This window comes from Podarcis vaucheri, assembly GCF_965113315.1.
Source record: "Podarcis vaucheri genome assembly, chromosome: 7".
NCBI lineage: Eukaryota > Metazoa > Chordata > Lepidosauria > Squamata > Lacertidae > Podarcis > Podarcis vaucheri.
The window spans coordinates 32,527,903-32,550,044 of NC_138765.1; the positions used below are offsets into that span (position 1 = coordinate 32,527,903).

At 45.3% G+C, this 22,142-nt stretch overlaps 1 protein-coding gene across 1 annotated transcript; it reads left to right on the plus strand.

Moving 5' to 3' along the window:
* On the plus strand, positions 1-19,793 carry LOC309536633 (angiopoietin-2-like). The gene is made up of 11 exons (XM_082230775.1): positions 1-675; positions 1,120-1,198; positions 7,460-7,728; positions 12,651-12,806; positions 13,258-13,379; positions 13,968-14,200; positions 14,627-14,751; positions 15,327-15,428; positions 17,470-17,636; positions 18,548-18,678; positions 18,871-19,793. Exons 1-11 carry the CDS (start codon positions 463-465, stop codon positions 19,038-19,040), a joined length of 1,767 nt encoding a protein of 588 aa, XP_082086901.1. The 5' UTR covers positions 1-462; the 3' UTR covers positions 19,041-19,793.
* The last annotated feature ends 2,349 nt before the right edge of the window (positions 19,794-22,142 follow it).

Below are 22,142 nucleotides of genomic sequence, written 5' to 3' on the forward strand. Positions count from 1 at the left end.
TAGGAAAGCTGGTGACCCCTGCTGAACAGTCTAACATACTATTTCCATATCTTCCATATCAGCCAGCTCTGAGCCTTGAACCTTCCTGGATCACTGCTAGATGCAAGGTTCATGACAAAAATAGCCTCCCATTGGCTTCGTTGGGGGCAGTGTGAGGAGGTTAGTCCATGGGCCAGGGGCAGATCCCCCCTGGACCACATCTAGCCCATGGGCTGGAAGTTCCCCATCTCGGCTCTTACCATTATACTCGGACTCCAATGTTTGGCTGGCAGCAGCTTCCTCCAGCTCCACACCCGTGTAGAAGTGAAGCCAGAACAACAATTGCTTGAGATTGTGATCACAGCGACTGTTGTAAAAACCAAGCAGTCATTCCAGAGATGTATCCAAATTCAAACCTGTATTTCAGCCAAAATCTATTCATCATAACCAGAGTCACTTTCCAAACTGAGAGTGGAAGCCTGAATGTATAGAAACTATATGTTTAATGTACATGACATAATCCCCCAAGTTGGCAATCAGTTTCAGTTTCCAGAAAAGACTTGGATATTATCCTGCTTGAGCATGAAAGATTATCCTCACGTCCGTGTTCTTCTGGACCGTGGATTGGCATCTGTGGTGTGCTGGAGTTCGTTAGAGATGATAGTACAAAGTCTTCCAGCAGGAGAGTCTGACCTGGTGAGAAAAAAGACTTTGTTTACCCCTTGGAGGCAGAGAGATGGGGGAGGGGGGCTGCAAAAGCCCTTTTAATCATGCATTCATCATGATTTGCATTCATGTTGGTATTGGAGCAGCTACACACGATTCCACTTTCAGGACACTTTGGTGGCATCCAAACACGTATAAAAACCATTCTAAAAATTCTTTTTTAAAAAGCGTTTTAAAAAATGGATTGAATTTTCCATAAGGCTCACCATCGCCATCTAGTGTCACATTGTATATTGCACTTAAATGTTTTATTTGCAGCTGTATAGCTGAGTCCTTTGTACCTGCAAAAGTGTGGTGGACATACTCCTTTGTTTCCAATCAATGCATCACCTGCAAATTCCTGCTGAAATCCTGTACCTTTTTACACAATAAATGTTCTGGCTTATTTCTGAACCTGTTTTTGTTGCGCTACAGGGTAATTCTTGGGCCTGGAGGCGGCTTCTAGACCAAGCATCTGTTCTGTGGCAGATTCTTTTCCAAATGTTCACAGACTGTACGTTCAGCCCGGATAAGGAGCCTTGCAATTTAAAATGCTCTAGAGCTGGACAGAAATATTACTCCCGATGACCTCTAAATCAGAGTGATTATGCTAGCCAAAATATTTGTGTTTCAGGGATATTAATGAGCATAGCCACACACACAAACATCTCGCAAAATTTAAAATATGCAAGGGGCCAGTGATCCGGATGAACTATTTTGCAAGATATTTCTCAGGAGGAGGGGGAATAAAGGGCAGAATGGGCTGTTTAAAACAAGACTCTTGACCACTTAAAGGAATACTAGCTTATTAACTGTATACCCTTGAACCATCTCCATTTTACATAAATTTCATACTCCCAAAGCCTCAGCAAAAATACTTTTTTTTAATATATTGAAGGAAATGTGCGAAGCAAGGAGGCGACATTACAGAGGTATATAAAATTATGCATAGTATGAAGAAAGTAGATACAGAAATGTATTTCTCTTTCATAATACTAGAACTCCAAGATAACTAATAAGGCTGAACAGGGAAGCTGGACTATATGGGTCTCTGAGGTCCTTTATATTAAATGGAAGAAAATGCCATTTTAAAGTCTGTTTTCAAAGATGGACTTCAGTTTCATTTAATATCCCAAACTTTTGGGGGCCTACAACATTTCCCAGACTTTGGCCCAAGATGAAGTGACATAAAGACAGGATGTCCAAAGTGGGGGGGGGGGGGGGAGAGAGAAAGAGGCACATTGAATATGTAAGAAACAAATTCACCTGGGCAGAGATCCAAGTCAGAAAATATTGTTGCACGCCACCCCAGTCTCTGAGTGGTGCAAGATTCCAGGGGTTCCAAGCACTTACCCAAGGTTCAGTTTCTGTTGAATGAGGGATACCAGAGACTGTGGTGTCTTTATGCTATATGGTTTATTTACGCATACAGTGGACGCTCGGGTTGTGAACGTGATCCATGCGGGATGCACGTTCGCAACCCACAGCGTTCACAACCTGCAGTGGCGCACTTGCGCATGCGCAGGTTGCGATTCAGTGCTTCTGCGCATGCACAAAGTGCAATATAGCACTTCTGTGCGTGTGTGACCACCGAAACCCGGAAGTAACCCGTTCTGGTACTTCTGGGTTTCGGTGGTCCATAACCCAAAAAAATGCTACCTGAAGCATCTGTAACCCGAGGTATGACTGTATATGTAGCCTGAGCCTACGTTGGAGGGGCTCACAGCATTAACACCCTAAGAGGGTCTTGATTCTCTCATAGCCACAGCCTTGGATTCGAACAGAAATCAGACATGTCTCTCCCTCTCAGGCTTCTGCCTGCAGCCTGCTTCTAACTTCTAGTCCTCTCACACCCCTCAACTCTGGCTTTTGTCCTTCCAACTACTAGCCAGTTGAGGGAGGGGAGCCCACCTATTTTCCCTCTGGCACAGAGCTACTTCCTTCATTACCTTAACAACCTGTACCTAGGGGCCATTACCAAGAAGATTGCCTGGCTATCCCAACAATTGAATCCTTTTTGGATCCAGGAATTAGAAGGGACTCGGGAGGGATGCGGGTGGTGGGAGGGACAAGGGTGGCGCTGTGGGTTAAACCACAGAGTCTAGGACTTGCCCATCAGAAGGTCGGCAGTTCGAATCCCCGTTACGGGGTGAGCTCCCGTTGCTCGGTCCCTGCTCTTGCCAACCTAGCAGTTTGAAAGCAAGTGCAAGTAGATAAATAGATACTGCTCCAGCGGGAAGGTAAACGGCCTTTCCGTGCGCTGCTCTGGTTCGCCAGAAGCAGCTTAGTCATGCTGGCCACATGACCCGGAAGCTGTATGCCAGCTCCCTCGGCCGATAAAGCGAGATGAGCGCCGCAACCCCAGAGTCGGTCACGACTGGACCTAATGGTCAGGGGTCCCTTTACCTTTACAGGCATGCAGCCTAACCCCCCATCCCCAAACTCACAACAACGTAGAGCTGGGAATCAAATCCGCCTTCCCCCCTTCGAAATCACATCATGCCAAATTCCTTCTTCTTATGCCAGGAGGCCCCCAACATAGCTGGAACTCTGAAGCAGGAAGCGCTGGGACTTTGTTATTAGATGGAAGATGACTAGATAAAACACTGAACTCCTCTAAGAGGCTCCTACAGCCACAGTTAATGACTTATTTTCGCCCCACCCGACTCCACATTTCTCCTGTCAGCAATTCTATGTGAAACTGCACCATGTTAGCAATTCTCATCCCAAAAAACACTAGGGGTGTGCACAGGCCCCAGGCTTCACTTTTAAAAAAAAATTCTATATGTTTATTCTTTGCTCTGTAGTTTGGGTTCTGAGCCATTGTGTCAAAATGAAACCCCGTGTTCCCTCTTCACTCTTTATGCAGTTCTAAAAACTCTTATAACGTTTTCCCCCATTTGGCAGAAACAGATGAAATTTGCCAGCACAATAACTCCTCCAGAGTGGATTAAGGCTGCCAAATTGCAGACAAATAAGCTCAGAGACTTTTGTGAGGGGAATTAAAGTGATTTACTTTACTCCATGATCCATATTAGGTCAATGCTTTTATTAGGCCAAGTAAAACACCAAAATCGATGTTAGTTTCACATTTTTGAGGGGAGCAGGGTTTGTTTGTTGCACTTTCTTTTTCTAAAATAATGAAGGGTGGCTGAGTAGCTTGTATATTTAAATATATATGTATTTGCAGCTTCCTGCTGGCTGTCTTGACTTTCCACGTACTTTTTTTTAGTGTTGGGAGAGGATGCCCTTCAGTAGGCATTATAGGTAAAAATATACTTAGTACTGCCTGGGGTGTGATTGTCCGCTAACAGTGATTAGGTGTTCTGGAGTATTTTTTTTCCTCCCATGCAGAGCTGCAGATTATTATTTTTTAAGTTAAATTAAACTTTTAACTTAAAAAAAGCCACAAACTCCTCTGCTGCTCTGCTTTAACAAATGAAAATTTTTAAAAAATCACCAGAACTCTTTAGTGCATCAAAGCCTATTGACCTAGAGCACTGGTTTTTCACCTTTGGGAGGGGTTCACGAGCCCTTTCAAGAATCTGATTAAAGCTATGGACCCCCTCCTTAGAAAAATGCAGATACAAAATATTGCATACATTTTATTTTATTACATGGGTTGCACCCAGTTTATGGGTGCCTAATAATGGATGCCCTAGGGTTAAAAATTCCGGAACCAGAGTAAAGGAACATAGGCATAGAAGAACACAGAGAGGCAGCACAGAGAAAAGTGAGGAGTACAGAACAACAGCCGCATGAGGCTTTGTGTGGGCACATTGTTGACACTGTGGTTTGATTCGGAAAGGGGAAAAATAACTGTGGTTTGCCTTGTTGTCCAGTCCCAACACAGAGTGGTTGCACCCCCCCCCCAGCAAACACTGGTATCCACTGTGTTTTGTGGAGGCTAAGGACATAGATGTACAGTGGTACCTCAGGTTACATATGCTTCAGGTTAAATACGCTTCAGGTTACAGACTCTGCTAACCCAGAAATAGTGCTTCAGGTTAAGAACTTTGCTTCAGGATAAGAACAGAAATCGTGCTCCGGCGGCGCAGCAGCAGCAGGAGGCCCCATTAGCTAAAGTGGTGCTTCAGGTTAAGAACAGTTTCAGGTTAAGAACGGACCTCCGGAACGAATTAAGTACTTAACCAGAGGTACCACTGTAATTACTATCATGGGCACTACCCAATAGATCACCCTTCACCAGGCCTTCCGTCACATTAAGTGCTGACAAATATTATTATTATTATTATTATTATTTTATTTTATTTTATGGGGGAAGGCAATAAATAAGTCTGTTAGGTACTTCAGGAGCTCTAACCAGGAATCCCATGGCAAGTAAGTCTACCAGGACCCACTGACAGGAGGGGACCCATCATAGGTCCTTTCACCCAAGACCCTTTCAGTCCTTAAGCCCCACCCACAGAGAAACCAATTACAGTCTGAAATGTGCATCCTCTTGCTCGGAAATTGGCATGTTTTACAGGTTTCGTGTGCACTGACACAAACAAAGGAACCTCTTCCATTTGGTCTAGCTTTTCCCCATCTTATTTTGGATGCAGGAGGCTGGGATTCCTCAGACCAGACCTATGCAGGCAAGTGACGCTCAAACTGGTCATTCAGAGTTTCTTTAGTGACATGTAGAAGGGACCAACCAGCATTTATGCAACTGGGAACGTGCAGGGATATAGAGAAGTTGTTGTGTTTAGAAAAGAATAAGAGAAAAGGGAGATACCGTAAATCACAATCTGTGTGGGATTCCATGGAATGGAGCCATAAACATTTATTGGAACAAATACACTCCTAATTACCCTTGTAGGCTAGAGCAGTAGATCTTCCCGAAACACAGTTTTAAAAAATGTTTGGGATTCTACTCAGAATGTCTCATCAAATGAAACTGATTTGTAAAAAATGTTACTAGAAAAGAGAGAGAGAGAGATTGCACATACTTTTGTAAACCAAGAAAATCTTTAATAAAAATACATTTAAAAAAAGAAAAAAGAAAGGGCAGTTTTGGAGAACAGGTTTCGAGTAAGAAAAAAGGGTTGGGATGTTAAAGGGAAGTCCTACGTCTAGACAAAGCAGATGTGACGGGTATGTTTTGCAGTGGCTGTTGAATGTGAGTTGTGGACCATGCAGCTGCTGGGTAAAATCAACTGTGAGGTCTCAGGTGACCTGCCAGGGCTATTTTAAGGATTAAGGGAATATATGTATGTTAGGTGAGCTAGCCTTAAATGGGGTTTAAACTTGGATTTATTATGGACCCCCTCTAGCTGGGACATGGCCTGAAACAGGCTATCTTTGCTCAATGTGTGATGTAAGTACAGTGGTACCTCTGGATGCGAACGGGATCCGTTCCGGAGCCCCGTTTGCATCCTGAGTAGAATGAAAGACATGACTGCGCGGGTCGCATTTTGCCGCTTCCGTGCAAGTGCGTGACATCATTTTGAGCGTCTGCGCATGCATGAGCGGTGATTCCCAGAAGTAACGTGCTCCGTTACTTCCAAGTTGACATGGAGCGTAACTTGAAAACGCTCAACCTGAAGCACATTTAACCCAAGTTATGACTGTACAACTGTAGGGGACATGGGTGGCGCTGTGGGTTAAACCACAGAGCCTAGAACTTGCCGATCAGAAGGTTGGCGGTTCGAATCCCCACAACGGGGTGAGCTCCCGTTGCTCGGTCCCTGCTCCTGCCAACCTAGCAGTTCGAAAGCACATCAAAGTGCAAGTAGATAAATAGGTACCGCTCCGGTGGGAAGGTAAACGGCGTTTCCGTGCGCTGCTCTGGTTCGCCAGAAGCGGCTTAGTCATGCTGGCCACGTGACCCGGAAGCTGTACGCCGGCTCCCTCGGCCAATAAAGCGAGATGAGTGCCGCAACCCCAGAGTCGGTCACGACTGGACCTAATGGTCAGGGGTCCCTTTACCTTTACCTATGACTGTACAGCATCCCTGGGAGATAGCCATCCAGCCTCTGCTTAAATACCTCAGGGAAGGAGAACCCCCTTTAGCCATTTGTTAACAGCCCCTTGCTATCAAGAACATTCCCCTAATGTTTTGCTTCAATCTGCTTCCCTGATGTTTAGGGTTTATGTTTTTGTCATGGCGCATGCACCTATTACGAAGGCTAAACATTAATGCTAAGTTCTCCCATGCCAATTGTCCCTGCTTTGGGGAAATTTTCTTCCTGAGCTCCTGCTTTATCACTGAAGCAGGATTTCTTGTGCAGTCATATCCCAGGTGCCAATTTTGGAAACAGAAATTCTTGTTTCTTTCTCTTATCCAGCTGGATGGCAGAGGGGGTGGTTGTGGGCAGGAGTGTGCTGGAGAAAAGCAGAGCGATCCAAGCGCAATTGACTTTGGAGTGTACATTCTTGCGGTGTAATTATCTCATCAGAAGTGGAGCTTGACTCAGTGAGCAGAGAGACAAAGCATCTTTAAATGAAGCCAGGCTGTGTTCCAAAAACCTGTAGGGGGGCAAGAGAGGAGGGAGATGGTGGGAGGGTTTAAAAAATCATAATAATAAAACTTCCTGCAGTGGTCAGGAGGACGTGAGCCAGGGATTGGAGAAGCAATTGACGGGGCTTCCCTGCGTGCAGACACGGAGTGCCTGAAGGCTGTCTCCTATCACACTTCTTCAGAGGAAGGTGCAATAGGTCACAGCGTGGGACTGAAGGAGCTCAGATACACAGGGAAGCTTTCTGAGGCAGGACTGGAATATGAGGAGCTGGGGAGCACTGGCATATCTCTTCTTCTTCCCTGTTTGGACAGGGGTGAATCCAGTGGTTCTAGGACTTGGCCCCCATGTGAAGGGGAAGGATGCTCCTGCAAGGCACCTCCAGCACCAGCTGCAGCATGGCTCCTGCACCTACACTTTCCTGTTGCCAGAGCTTGGGGGCTGTGACTCGCCTGCTGCCGAATACCAGGTTTCCAACTCACTCCAGAGGGATGCTCCCTCCCTAGCCGAGGCCAAGTGGCCAGTAAAGAGGCTTCAGCAGCTGGAAAACATCATGGAAAATAACACCCAGTGGCTACAGAAGGTAAGACCAGGGGCTTGGATCTGCAAGGGACTGTCATGTCCTCCTAGGCTGTGCATACAGCATACATTCAAAGCACATCCCACCACCTTAAGAATTCCGAGAACTGTAGTTTGTTGAGGGTGCTGGGAATTATAGCCCTGTAAGAGGGTAAACTACATTTTCCAGGGTCCTTTGTGTGTGCTTTAAATATATGGTGTATATATGGCCTTAGATCAGTGGTTCCCAACCTTTTTTTGGCCATTACTCACCTAAGTATGTCTAAAATCCTGATTCCCTCCACACACCCCATGACATAGAATTCTTATTATTCAAAAAGTGAACTCCTGTTCACGTGGAGGAAGCCTAAAAGGCAGTTAACTGTTAATAACTCATTATGGGGTTTCTGGATAGCCTCCCATCCAGGCACTGACTGGACCCAGATCTACTTTGCTTCAGGAAGGTTGCAGCATCATACCTCCAGCCCCCTTGTGCAACAGAATCCGGGGAGATCTGTATAAGTCATCTGAAGATCCACAAAGAACACAGTCAGGTGGTGAGATCTCCTGTACAAGCTCCATTAGCATTAATGAATGCTGCATAAGAGACTGGGCATAGCTGAGTGTGGTGTGAACATGCACCTAGAGTGTCACAATGTGACTAAAAGACTGAGTTGTGAACTGGAAAATCTCTTTGAATCTTGCTTTTGCCTTGAACTGGGAATGGGTGAATCCGTCAGTTTCAGTTTCTCTAGGTTTATCATTTTTTCACTCTTAAGTTCAGTTCTCTACAGTTTATGATTTTTTTTAAAAAGGCAGTATGAATATTCACCAGCATTTTAGTATTTCTCTTAATATGCACATCTTTGTGTCCAATTTTGCCAAATAAATACGTTTTTTATGAAGCAACTTCCCCTAATATAACACATTTTTATGCATACTTTACTCTTCAGCCATGGATCCACAGGCAGGTCACAAAGCCACACCAGGTGGGTCACAGCAAAGCTGTTGATGCCCTGTTGGATTCTAGCTTAGGCTGACCAAAGAAGCAATACGTGCATGTCTGGGCTAGAACACATTCTTCTGATCAGATGCTTTTTGTCAATTTCCACAAGTGCTGCAATGTGGCAAGAGAAAGGCAGAATATCTATCATCTATCTATCTATCTATCTATCTATCTATTGATCTATTGCTATCTTTCTGTCACACTGTGGGGCTAGTTTTCATTTAGTAGCAATGCTAAGGTAATATGTATATTGCTCTGTGATTTTCCATTTTAGGGTTAAACAGCATGCATTATTAGCACAATTAAGTCTAAATCAAAAGTATAAATGTGAACGCTTCACCTACAAAGCAACCTGCTGATCAAGGTACCGGAGCATACTAGGTATTCCCCCGCCCCCAGTCAGTTGGCAACCCTAATCTAAAACAGTGGCGGATGTGACTCAGGAATACGCAGTAAGATGACCACAGTGACTCCTCTGCTTGTAACCTCATCCAACATTTTAACGATTAATCAAGAGCAGGCAGTTTCCCCACAGTGAATGTGCATGTGCCTCTGTCATTTTCAAATTGCTTTATTGCTGCTCTTGTTCTTAAAATAACAGTGCAACTGGCTTTTCAGCTATGCACATGCAGAACAGTGGTGGGGAAGAAGAATGACAGATGCAAAAAGTGTGGGGGGGAGGGGGCAATGTACTTTAGGAATGCATTGCATATACTGCTCTTTTTCCAGCCTAGCATTTTGATATGCATGTGGACATTTTCATGACTCTGTAATTATATCATTTGAAATACACTCTCTTGAAAGTTCTCAGTACAGGCCCGGTAACTAGAAAGTGACCGTCCGGTGGCATTAATATCCTTAGATACCCATGTGGCAGTTGCTCTCCCTGCCAGAATACTATTTCCCTTTGCTTTAGCTGTTTGAGGGCAGCAGGCGGAAGATGCTTTCTTCAGGATGAGACACAGGCTTAGGATGGAAGAGTGGTTACACATGAGCATTCCACATGGAGGTATCTATCAGCTATGGAGACCCGATTGCATGCATTGAGTTGACCCTGAGGTCTACAACCATCATATTTCTTTAAGAAGGGGGCAGGGAAGGGTGAAACGATTGTTGTATGATTCTGTCACGGCTGGCCCACTCATGAGGCAAGGTGAGGCGACTGCTTTGGGCAGCAGGATTCACAGGGGCAACAGATCCAGCCTCCAAGGAACGCATTGCCTGCTGCTACAATGGTAGAACCAACAGCTACAGTGTACTCCTTGGAGGCTGGATCTGCTGTGTCATCAGCAGCCCGCACCCCAATTCCACCTCTACAGCAGCCTCTTTGGGTATCCTAGGGATTGCATGCACTTAGCGTGAGGTTGATTTGATTCCCCCCTTGTTCCCAAAATAGATCTTTATCCCCCCCGCCATGTTCATCCACGCCATATTCCCTGATGGGGTGAGCATTTTGTGGTTTGCCTCGGGTGCCAAAATGTCTTTAGCCAGCCCTGGATTTTGCTCTGGCGATACCCCATTGACAAGCGAAAGTTAAGATAGTCTGTGGGACCCTTAGCAAATCTGGGTCCAGACAGCTCCCTAGCTGCGCCCCCTTCACAACCTCTGGTGACTAGCCTGCTAATTACAAGTTTTTGGTCGGGCAGTCTTGTTTCCAAAGGACTCTACTTCCTGCCCTGTTTTATTTTGTGACACTCAGAACAATCTGTCCGCCCTATAATTCCTGCCCATTAGCCAGCACTGCAGTAACCAGGGATGCAGCCTTTAACTATAGAAATGAGAGAGCTTTGGGGGCCTTATTAGACAATGCTCTTAAAAACATTTGAAGGTTCCCGTTCTCTGGGGTTTATTGGAAAAGTTTTCCTCTTCATCAGGAAATCTTCTAGAATCAGTAGGAGGTTAGAGATAAAACAAATGTATTTGGGGGAGATATTCTGGACTGAATCATGTACCTTGGCCATGTATGTTTCTAAGTTGTGTAGGAGGAACTGCTTTCACTGGAGATAAATTTTATTTGCTACCTGAAAAAAGGAGCATGTTGTCATTTTAACATTCATTTTGACAGGTTTGAATGATAGGTTGCCTTTCTGTATGCTGCTCACCTCTTCTCAGTTCTGGCAATATTGCTTTACACCTAACATAGCAGTGCCTTGACTCCAGCTCCCATCAGCCTCAGCCAGAACAGTCAGGGATGATAGGAGCTGTAGTCTAACAGCATCTGTTGGGCCACAGCTTCTCTTCTGTTAAGAGGTGGGATCTGGATCAGCAATTCCTCAGCCAATCTAAAACCGTACCTATGGAAGGATCCTGACTTTCATTCCACCAGCACTAAACTGGGTCTGGAAGCTAATAGGAAAAAGTGCAGATGAGCCACAATAGGAAGGCTGCAGTCCATTGGTCTGCAAAGAGCTCCAAAAGGCTCTCCAAACTAAGGGTTTATCCACACATCTGTTCATCCTGTAAGTTATTCTGTTTGTCCCGTGATTTCTGCTCATGGGTCCAAGAGGTTTCAGTTTTGTCCCTCTGTTTTCCCGGGGAAAACCCCCTGTTTACTGCTGGACCAGAACAAATACCATTCCACAGAAAACGCATTGACATCTGTTACAATTCAGCAGTAGACAGCAGGTTTTCCTGGGGAAAGCAGTGGGGCAAAAAACCTCACTAAGATTTCTGGTCTTGTGCCTAGAAATCACGTGACAAACTAAAGTGTGGATGAGCCCTAATGAGCAACAAAATGGCAAATTAATGTTCAGTGTAGGTGTAAAATGATGCTCATATCTCACCCTTTTAGAATATACGGCATACAATTCTAGTTGCCTCATCTCAAAAGGAGGTAAGGAAGTAGAAAATATAAGCTAAAAGATCAGGGAATTAAGAATATATTTTGTATGAGATGAGAGAAGGCTAATGTATTTGGGGTTTTTTAATTGCAGGGGCAGACAACTGAGAGGCAACACAATAGAGGTTGACTGAATTATGGAATAGGTTGTATGAAGAAAGGGAAGAAGAAGAAGAAGTTTGCAATAATAGGAAGTCCAGGGTGGGGGGCGAATCTGGTGGGATGATCATGTTTGTACATGTGTTGGCCAAATCATCTGCATAAACAGAGAGGAAAGAAAAAAATATTATGCAAAAAGCTTCTGAGAACTGAAAGCCAAATATATATCTCATTGTTTGCAAGGAAACATCTTTTAGTTTTTTAAAAAATCAGACAACCATTGTTGAAAACAAGCCATGGGAAACTGTTTTCATGCTGATGATCTGAAACTGCTGTGCAATCATACACATGTGCTGCTTTTGTTTTGGCAGAGAGGTTTATAGGGTGGTCATGTTGCCGATTATCAGGAACATAGTTTCCAGGTGCCAAAATGTACTTGTAAATATTGGTTGATATTTTACACAATGATTTGAAGAGTGAAGATGTGACATTAATTCTGCACACTTTTCTTATGCAAATAGCAGTAAGTCTGAGTTGGTCCCAGGAATGTGGGGCAAATAAGAAGGGGGAGTTTGACTACACACTTCCTTTAGCGCCACGTTTATAAGCACAGGTCCGGGCTGTCCAGGTCCAGGTCCAAGCGGTTGCTTTTTTGTCTCAGTGAAAACCCACATTTTACCGCTGAATTGGAGTGAACAGCAGTCAGGCTTTCCACAGGACACTTGCCTGCCCTAAGTAATTGCTAGACAAGTTGCTAGACGAAGCTTCAGGTAAATGAAAGAACAGGGGTGAAAATCAAGGACAAATATATAAGCTTAGAAAATTAAGCCCCACATTTTCAGCTATAAACTAAGGTTGGCATAGATCTTCCATTGGTTTTAGGGAAGAAGAAAGCAACCTAGAGGTTGGTCTGCTTCCATTTTTCAGAAGTCATGGTGCATGTGTGATGGAGTATTAAGCCCTCCTCCTAAGTACAAACTTTTATTATCCCCCCCATAAACAGCTGGAGAACTATATCCAGGGTAGTGTGAGAATGGAAACATCTGACAACCACATCAGTGCTGTGCAGAACCACACAGCGGCCATGTTGGAAATTGGCACCAGCCTTCTGAACCAAACGGCTGAGCAGACTCGCAAGCTCACTGATGTAGAGATGCAGGTAAGCTGTGCTGCTATTTAGGGAAGGCAGAGCAGAAAACTCTGAACCCCCTTTTTCTCCACTTCAGATCGCATGTGATTATTTTTTCATGAGCCCTTGTATTTCTTGCCAACGTGGATTCTACAGGCAAGGAGTTGTTACAGACAATTAAATGGGCCATGGAAGTTGGTCCATTAGGAAAAATGGGGCACTGCCCCACCAAGGTCAGTCTGCCTCCAGCCAGCCCCCCACCTCAACACCCCCTTACTCACAACCAGTACAAGAGGTGACACTGGCTGGCTTCTTCCTCCTCAGTGCTGCCTTTGTGAAATTCAGCAAGGTGGATGATGTGGACAAAACCTGAATTAGTTGGCTCCACCCATAATTTGCTCTGGCTCCGCCTACTTTTGCCTCTCTACTTCCCTCCCTCACTGTTGAGCTGCTTGTTTTTCCCTCTACTCTCACCAACCAGGTTTTCACCCAGACCTCGCGGCTAGAAATCCAAGTACTGGAAAACTCCCTTTCTACCAACAAGCTTGAGAAACAGCTGCTGCTGCAGACTCAGGAGATCAGCAAACTTCAAGAGAGGAACAGGTCAGAGCTGTGCTTGCTTCGTGCAGAACAAATCAAGGCAAAGTAATAGAATCCATGCATGTTTGTGTAATTTTACTCTGGTTGCAGAATTTTTGATGTCTAGCTGTCAGGCCTGGCCATGTCATGAGACACACTGAGCAACTTGCCTCAGGTGGCAGACTGGGATGGGCAGCAGCCTCTGCTGGACTGCCAGAATGAGCATGCCCCTTTGCCACTCACTGCTTGCCACTCAAGCTCCCATGATCAGCAGCTGCTTGGCAAGATACTGTTGAAACCTTGCAAGACTTCTTAGCAGTGTCTGCAGTAAGTATCAGCTGATGACACTGTGAGGTGGGGTAGCAGGAGGGTCCTAGGTCGTCTCAGGTGAGAAAGAGCAGGCAAGTTCATATGGGAACAGGTGGTTCTTCATCTATCTTGGTACCAAACCCCTGATCATGTATTTTGTATTTTTCATAGATTGCTAACTACCTTGGGTACACTTTCTAAGACAGAAAGGTGGGGTATGAGTGTTTTAAAGGAAATAATGCAATTAATACTGCTGGCCTGTATGTGGAGGATTCCTATTATCCTTTCCTTTCCCTTCCCTAGCTTCCTAGAGAAGAAGGTCCTGGCTATGGAGGGGAAACGTGAGGAAGAGCTTCAAGGCCTCAGGTCTGAGAAACAGGAGATGCAGAGGTTGCTGTCCAAGCAAGTGGACCTTGTTGGGCATCTGGAACAGCGTCTGGGCGCTGCCCTGGTCAACAACACAGTCCTCCAGAGACAGCAGGCCTCCCTGGCAGAGACTGTGAAGCTCTTGATAGGCTTGGTGTCCCAGTGCAACCGTAAGTAACTGTTTTCCCTGAAGTGATTTTTTCCCCCAGGGCAATCCTGCTCTACTTATTCAGTGCACTTTGGGGCTGGTGTCAAAGGCTGCCATCTGCCAAGGCCCACATCCCAGTAGGGAGCCTGTTGATGTGAGCTCCTGAGACCTGCTGCAGTGAGGAGGCAGACTACCTGAGGGTGGGTGGGTGCGTGGGTGTTGTGTGGGAATCATCCACTGCAGACAAACATCTACAAGGAGATGGCTTCCTATCTGGTTGGCCACTGTGAGAGCAGGATACTGAATGAAATGGGCCTTTGGCCTTATCCAGCAGGGTTTTTCTTATGTTTTTAACTTTCTGAGTCTATGCCTACAAAAATGAATGCATGGACATTTCACAGATTGAAGACGGCTATACTGAAAGCACCTCTTTGTCTGACTCTTGCAGACATTTCTCACGTCCACCCAGAAGAGCAGAAGACATTCAAGGACTGTGCAGCTGCATACAAATCAGGGTTCACCGCCAGTGGCATCTACACACTGCAGTTCCCCAACACTACGGCCACTGCAAAAGTGAGTGCAGGCATCAGGGCCTAGACACACTAAGGATGGGGGCCCTGTGGCCCATCGGATGTTGCCAGACTCTCAACTCCCATCAGCATCACCAACAGTCAGGGATGATGGAAGTTGTAGTCCAGCAACATCTAGAGGAACATCTAGGAAGTGGGTGGTGGATGGTGTTAAGGGATGCTCTGCTACTCCTTTGCACCCATAGATGGACAGTTCCAGGCAAAGATGCTCTTAGGAAGAATTGTGTGCACACCCCTCTGAATTCCCTAGAATGTAGAAATCCTCCCTCCCTCCTGAAGCTCACTTTCCCACAGCACTTTTCTCCACATACCCTCCCTCTTAAACAACAACAACACAACAACCAACCCCCAGGGCTCTGAAACTGGAAGTGAACCTGCACCTGAGAAACTCACAATCTGTGGGTTCTTTGTCCAGCTCTGAATATGAGGTGTTAATGGATGGTGCAGAATTGGAAGAGTTGTTGTCCCTTAGGGCACAGCTGAGGAACCTCAGGCCCAGCTGCAGCTTGTGGACATTTGTGAAGTTTCCCTTCCATTAATGTACGGCACTCCTTGCAGGTCCTCTGTGACATGGAGACCAGTGGAGGCGGCTGGACTGTAATCCAGCACAGGACGGATGGTTCTGTCGACTTTCAGCGCACCTGGAAGGAGTATAAACAGGTAAGGAAGCAGGTGGGCAGAGTAGTTTATCTCTTTTAAGGACCAGAGATGTACTTGAATTTTTTTTTAAAAGAGTTTTTTAAATCTAGCAGAGGCAGGTTCACTTAATTGCTTATGCCTGTGGCAGCTGCTGATACGATCCTGTGCTCTTCCTTATCTCCATGACAAAACCTATTCCAGCACCTATTGCACAGAGAACGAGCCAGACTCCGATGCAGTGAAACCACCTGCACAACTTCTGCAACTACTTTTTTATGTCAGCTCCAATTGTGCAACTAATTTGTATGCCAGATCTGTCTTTTCCCCTTTGAAGTGTCTCCTCCAATTTACTATGCTTATGGCAGCCATCAACATTTCTCATTGTCTTTCAAGTCCTGTCCACTGCTAGCCAGCCAGGGGTGTGTGGGTGTGTCTGTGTGGGTCTGTTCCAGCATAGTGGGGTAAGTGGTCATAAATCTCAGTGGGACTTGCCTAGGACAGCTTTGTAAATAAATTGGTGTTCAAATGGGCCTTCTTCCATTTCTCTGCAACTGTTTGAAGTGTGACTCTACTACTCCCAGTGAGTGGGCAGCAGCAGAGCAAGCCGATCAAGTGCCTGGGGCAGTGTACGTCCAGGGGTGGGGTGAGCCGAGGCAGAATGTTCCGCGGGGCCTCCGAGGAGTCTGCCTGCCTCCTCCCGCTCAGCTGCCCTACAGCCAGCGTGCATAAGCCACTGCGTCTCTCCCAGGAAAGACACATGGTTCGGGTGCACTGCAGGCCCCGCAGTGGGTGCCGCCCGGCATTTTGTCACCCCCCTCAATGGTGACACCCGGGGCGGCCCGCCCCCCACTGCACCCCCCTTCCTCCGCCCCTGGATGGGTAGTTCAGACAACCGTATACATGTAAAGGATCTATCATATGAAAATGTTGGGGCCAGCAGGCAGGGATCGGTAGAGGGGGCTGAAAGCAGAGTTATTTGGATGATGATGAGTAAAATGAAAGTAATATTAAAAATAGGCTAGCCAACACAAAATGACAAATGAAGGTAATAGACAGGACAAAAGGGTAAGAAAAACCCTTTAACGGATAGAAAACCACATTGCCATCCTCAAAATTTGTAAAAAAAAATAAGTCAAAATGGAACAACCCACCCACCCACCCACCCACCAACTCCAGGTCTAAACTATTAAAGTCTAAACTATTAAAATACCAAAAGAATGAGTGGGACTTTCAAGTTGAGGCAAGTTGTGAAGGAGAAAATAAATTACAGCAAGGTGTAATTGCATAAGGTGAACCGAAGAAAAACCTTTGTTTGTTGAGAATACTGGTGCAGCAAGACCCTGGTGGGGTACTTACCTTAAGTTTTACAATTAGTTCTGGGGGGGGGGGAATTGAAGTGATTTGCAGAAATGTCACATTTCTCATTTACTAGCAAGGGTCATTTGCGAGTAGAATGAGAAATGAGCCGATTTTGCACTAGGAAATTCTGAAAGTGAGTGAAATAAAACTTTCCTGCAAGTTCAAACTCTAGTAAGGAGTAGGCTAGTTTCTCACAGAAAATGAGAAGAATAGAACCTGTACGTTTTGCTTCATATCTCAGGTTCTACAAATGCTAGAAACTATTTAAAAAGAAGCAGAGGCAGATTGCAAGTGGTGGCTTCTATCATTAGTAACTACCAAATGGAAACTTCTTGTTTGTTTTGGAGGAACATTTGGTCCTCTGAATCCCTACCTGCAATTTGAAGTGGTACAGTCCTGACACAGGTTCACCACCTTAGTAGAAGCCAACCAGGTTGATTACCAGCTGGGATTCCCCCCCCCCCTGCAATCTCTGCCATACCAGACCAGGCGGGCTCTGTAGCCTCAGTTGAGCCTTTATGTGGTTCATTTGTGAACTGCTTTCCCTAAAATATCTCTAAGCAATTTCAAAGTAAAAGCATGAATAAAAACAGTTAGAAACATTGTCTAAGAGGTGAGACAGTCTTCTGTAACTTCTGTGATGTGCTGTATCAGGGCTCTATTAATCTGTGCTTCCTCTGACATTTCTGTGTTTTTCTTGCAGGGCTTTGGGTCCCCACCTGGAGAGCATTGGCTGGGCAATGATTTCATCCACTTACTCACCACACAAACTTCCTACTACCTTCATGTCAAACTCCAGGACTGGGAAAACAATGAGGCCTATGCCTTATATGACCACTTCCATGTAGGGCCTGAGGAGCATAACTACCGGTGAGGAGCTTATTTCCTTGTGGTGCTAAAATAAGCACCTTATTCAGGCAGGGAACAGGCTCCATGGCTGCTGACTGGCCCTAGTCCATGAAGGTCAGTTGTAATTTCAGGCCTAGCACCGCCACTAGTCCTACTCAGGAAGTGCTCTGGAAAGGTCCAGCCCTGAATCCTACCAAACTTGCTGGACTCCAATTTAAAAATAAAACACAATTTTAAAAACCTCTTGGTGTTATTTCTTGGCGCTAGAACACCAGATTTTCTATTTCAGCCCTCCAACCAAATAATTTATACACAAATGTGCATATTAGGGGCAAGTGTATTTTATTCAAAACTGTATTTTTAAAAAAGTTTATATTAGGTGAAATTTGCACTTAAGATGCTGGTGAATTTTCATGTGGACTAAAATACTAATAATCGCAAACTGTTAAGGAACTGTAGAGAACTGAATTAAGATTGGGGGAAATGAGAAACTGAAACTGTCCTGATTCGTCCATCCCTAGTCACATCTAGTTGGGCCCTAAAACCACAGTGTAGGACTAAGGAAGAGGTTGGGATAAGGGTTTGGGCACACCTTACTAAATGGTCTGCTCTGGACCGAAAGCATTCAGCTCTGTTAACACTGATTTAGAACTACTGAGAGCTGCTGATAGCCATGCAAGTGCATGACCTCAGGTAGGAAAGAGATCTTCCTGGATTGCAGGAAAACAGGGATATACATAGTACAGAGATAAACAAGACGAGCGAACTGCTTGCTTATGACACTGATGGCACAGCCCTACCACATTCAGACTTTTTGAAATAAACATTTCACCTAAAGCCAAGCAAGTATACCTTGTTTCATATTTCAGAGGAGAGGCAACCAACAGAGCATTGTAGCTGACAATGGTACGTCCCCCCTTTTGCCCCTGCAGGCTTTATGTCGGGAGATACAGTGGCACAGCTGGTCGCACGAGCAGCCTTAGTCCCTCAGGGACAGACTTCAGCACCAAGGACGTCGACAACGACAACTGTGCATGCAGGTGTGCACAGATGGCAGGTGGAGGTAATGAGCGGAAGGGGAGGGGAAGTGTGTGCCACACAACTCCTATATTGTGTTGCAAATTCATATGCCTCAGAGCACGGGTGACCAATCTGCTTGGGAAGAGTGACTTGGGGGGGGTTGCTTTAGGGTTTATGGGCAGAGTACCCCAACGTTCCCTGTTCTTTCTCTTTTTCCTCCTCCCTCTGTCTCCAGGCTGGTGGTTTGACGCTTGTGGACCCTCCAACTTAAATGGCATTTATTACCCGCCCAGCCCTGCCATGAACAGGTACAATGGCATGAAGTGGCACTACTGGAAAGGCCCCAGCCACAGTCTGAAGGTGACCACCATGATGATCCGCCCTGTGGATTTCACAGAGGAATAAGAGGAGCTCGCCATGTGGCTGAGATGGACAGGCTCCAGCAAGATCAACTGAAATTCAAATGCAGCGTTGTGTCTCTCTCCAAACTTGTGCAATCTCTAAGGGGGAACTATGGGTGGCTGTACTTTCTGGGAGTCAAAGAACATCACTGTACTTCATACTGGCAGCCACAGGGGGCACTAACCACAGAAGAAGCACCAGGTATATCCCAGATGCATCCTTGCCTGTCCTGTGTATATAAGGAACTCCTTTAAAGTCCAGAATCCTGAGGCTGAAAATGGCTTGACTTTTAACAGGAGGCCTGGGGAGGGTGTGTGTGTGAGAGAGAGCATTTATGGCTTGAAAACATTCAGGTGCTGCAGGAAGAGCTGAGCTAGACTTTCTGGAGTCAGGCAGGAACTTCTTCTGCACTCTCTGTGGCTCCTGGTTTACACCTCCGTGAGCAGGGTAAATTTGGAAAATATGTCCATGTGTACTTAATTCAGTTTGGAGGACAATGCACTCACTGTTTTGTGTGCCTTTAACAGTAGGTTTGAACCTTTCTTACAAACTTGCCCCATGTATGGCTGGCAGATTTCTCAACTTAGTGTTCTATGCAAAATGTTATTGACTCTCGCTGGCAGATGAAGGCAGAAGTTGAAGCGTTTAGTTTTTTCTTATTCCACACTTAACTCTGTTGTGAATTGTGTGCTGATGTGTGAGTATACACACGTATGTAATCTAACAAACAGCTAGACAATGCTAGATTCAAGTGGATTCTGCAGCCTAAGAACATAAGAAGGCTTTGCTGCCTGAGACTGAAGGTCCATCAAGTCCACCAGCCTGTTTCATACAGTGGCCACCTTGGAAACCTGGCAGGCAGGGCATGAAGGCAGACGCCCCCTCCTTTTGCTGTATTCCAGCATGTGATCCTCTTGGCTATACTGCCTCTGGAGTCATATAGCTATGCTCTTTAGTTCCTGATCGGAACCCAAGCAAATTTTGCTGCCTTGTCCTCCAGACCCAACCAATTTAGCTCACTGATGCAAAACAAATAATGGTTTGAAGTAGACACAGTAGCACTGGGGTGGGGAGAGCCCAGGGTCCGAATAGGGATGCAAATCACCTTCTTTTGAGTCAAAGTAGTAAGATGGGGAGAAAACCAGAACCTGAACATAGTGCTGTCACCTCGTTGGACATGTCACTTTGGCAGCCTAGCAGTCCCACCAGCTACCACTGCCAAAGACCTATCTAGTCCATCCAGGATGGTGCTAAGGATAAGAGCAGACCAGTGAGAAAAATCACTATACTTCTACTGTACAGTGATTCCATCCCCAAAGATTTCCATTTGTCCAAAGACTCATTATCACCTTGCTGTACAAAGGCCAATTGTTTGGGAAGCAACCACATGTCTGGAATCAAGTTTCAGCTCTATTCAAACTTCAGTGTATTGTAGAAGTTTGTTCCTATCATAATTTCAATGCTTTAAAAAAAGGAGATTTATTAGAGCCAGTAAAGAGGGTGGAGGAATATAATGGAGGCCAATAAAAATGCTATCAGGTTAGAGATTTGGAGGTTCCTTTAATCTTCATCTGGCGACTAGCAGGCTTGGAGAAAGTATATACAGTATACAGTGATGGGGTTTGATTTTTTTGTGGTGGGGGAAATTGAGTTTGCAGTGTGACGATATGGGGTTCGACTGGTCTTAGACTGTATACTCTAGCTTAAAAGAAATATCTCCTAGCTAATCAGTATTTGATCACTAACCTGTTTTTATCTGCAGGTATATTTTGGGTTGCATTTGCCTAGCTTCTACTCCTCTGAGTAGACCTGTTGAAATTAGTGGGCCTAAGTTAGTCATGCCCATTATTTTCAATGGGTCTATTCTGAGTAGAACTTAGTTGGATACACCCTTTCGTTTGGTTCCGTGGCTTCTTTATGACTGTTGTCATGATTAATTTGGTACGCTGCCTTAATGTCAAATCGAGGGCAGATTTAAATAAATAAATAAAGTAGAATAAAATCAAGGTGGTTGTCTTTTCTTTGAAGGTCTATGTGAAGGTGTCTTTTCTGAGGCTCTACGTGCAGGGAAGTGTAACAATCGTGATGCTAAACCAGAGCAAAGTTCCATCTAGGGCTATAGCCCATCTTTGAGAGAAGCCAGCCAGAGGTCCCTAGGAAGATTACAAGCACAGCGTGATTGTGATGGAATCTCCTATTGTTTGTTCCCAACATCTGGTACTCATATGTACACTGCCTCCCAATATCCCTCGCTATCTTGGCTAAAAGGTTATCCATTCCTTCTTTAAAAAGCCACTTAATAGGCACCACAGACTCCTGTGGCAATTAATTGCATAGAACAAGGGGGGGTACCTCCGGCCCTCTCAATGCTGTCAGACTCCAACTCCCATCAGCCCCAGCCAGCAAGGTCAATTGGGTCAAGGATGGTGGGAGTTGTTGTCCAGCCACATCTGGAAAAGGTCCCCCACCCTCCATAGAGTAATTATGCACCATGTAGTTAGTTGTCTTTCCTTAACTTAGCGTGCTTCTGGACCGGCCTTCCTCAACCTTGAATCCTCAGATGTTGTTGGACTTGGACTGCAACACCCATCATCCCTGACCCATTGCCCTGCTAGCTAGAGATGATGGAACTTGCAGTCCAACAACATCTGGGGACCCCATGGTTGAGAAAGGCTGTTCTAGACTGTCACTATTTGGGGATGGGATTCAGTACAGTTGTGCAATTATAGGTGATTGGGAGGCCTTGCTCAACAAGCCCTCTCCTCTTAAATATAAGGATTTCTGCAGCAAGGAAAGTCATAGAAAAATGCACTGGAAAGTGTGGAATCTAACCTTCACGGAAACAAACCAGGATACTGTAAGTGCTTTGGAATGGGTCATCTGAAAACTTCCTTAGTGTCTAGCATAAAATCACCATGATTCCATTCCACATCTGGTTTTGATGGAAAAACACTGTTATTGTATTATTAATAGGAACGTTATAGTAGTTGTTACAGAATCTAGCTTTAAAAAAACAACAGTCCATCGCCAGTTTCTAGTTTATCTGATCATGGAAATAAATTGGAAAAGGCAAAATATTAAGATTTTGTGACATGCCTGAGAGTA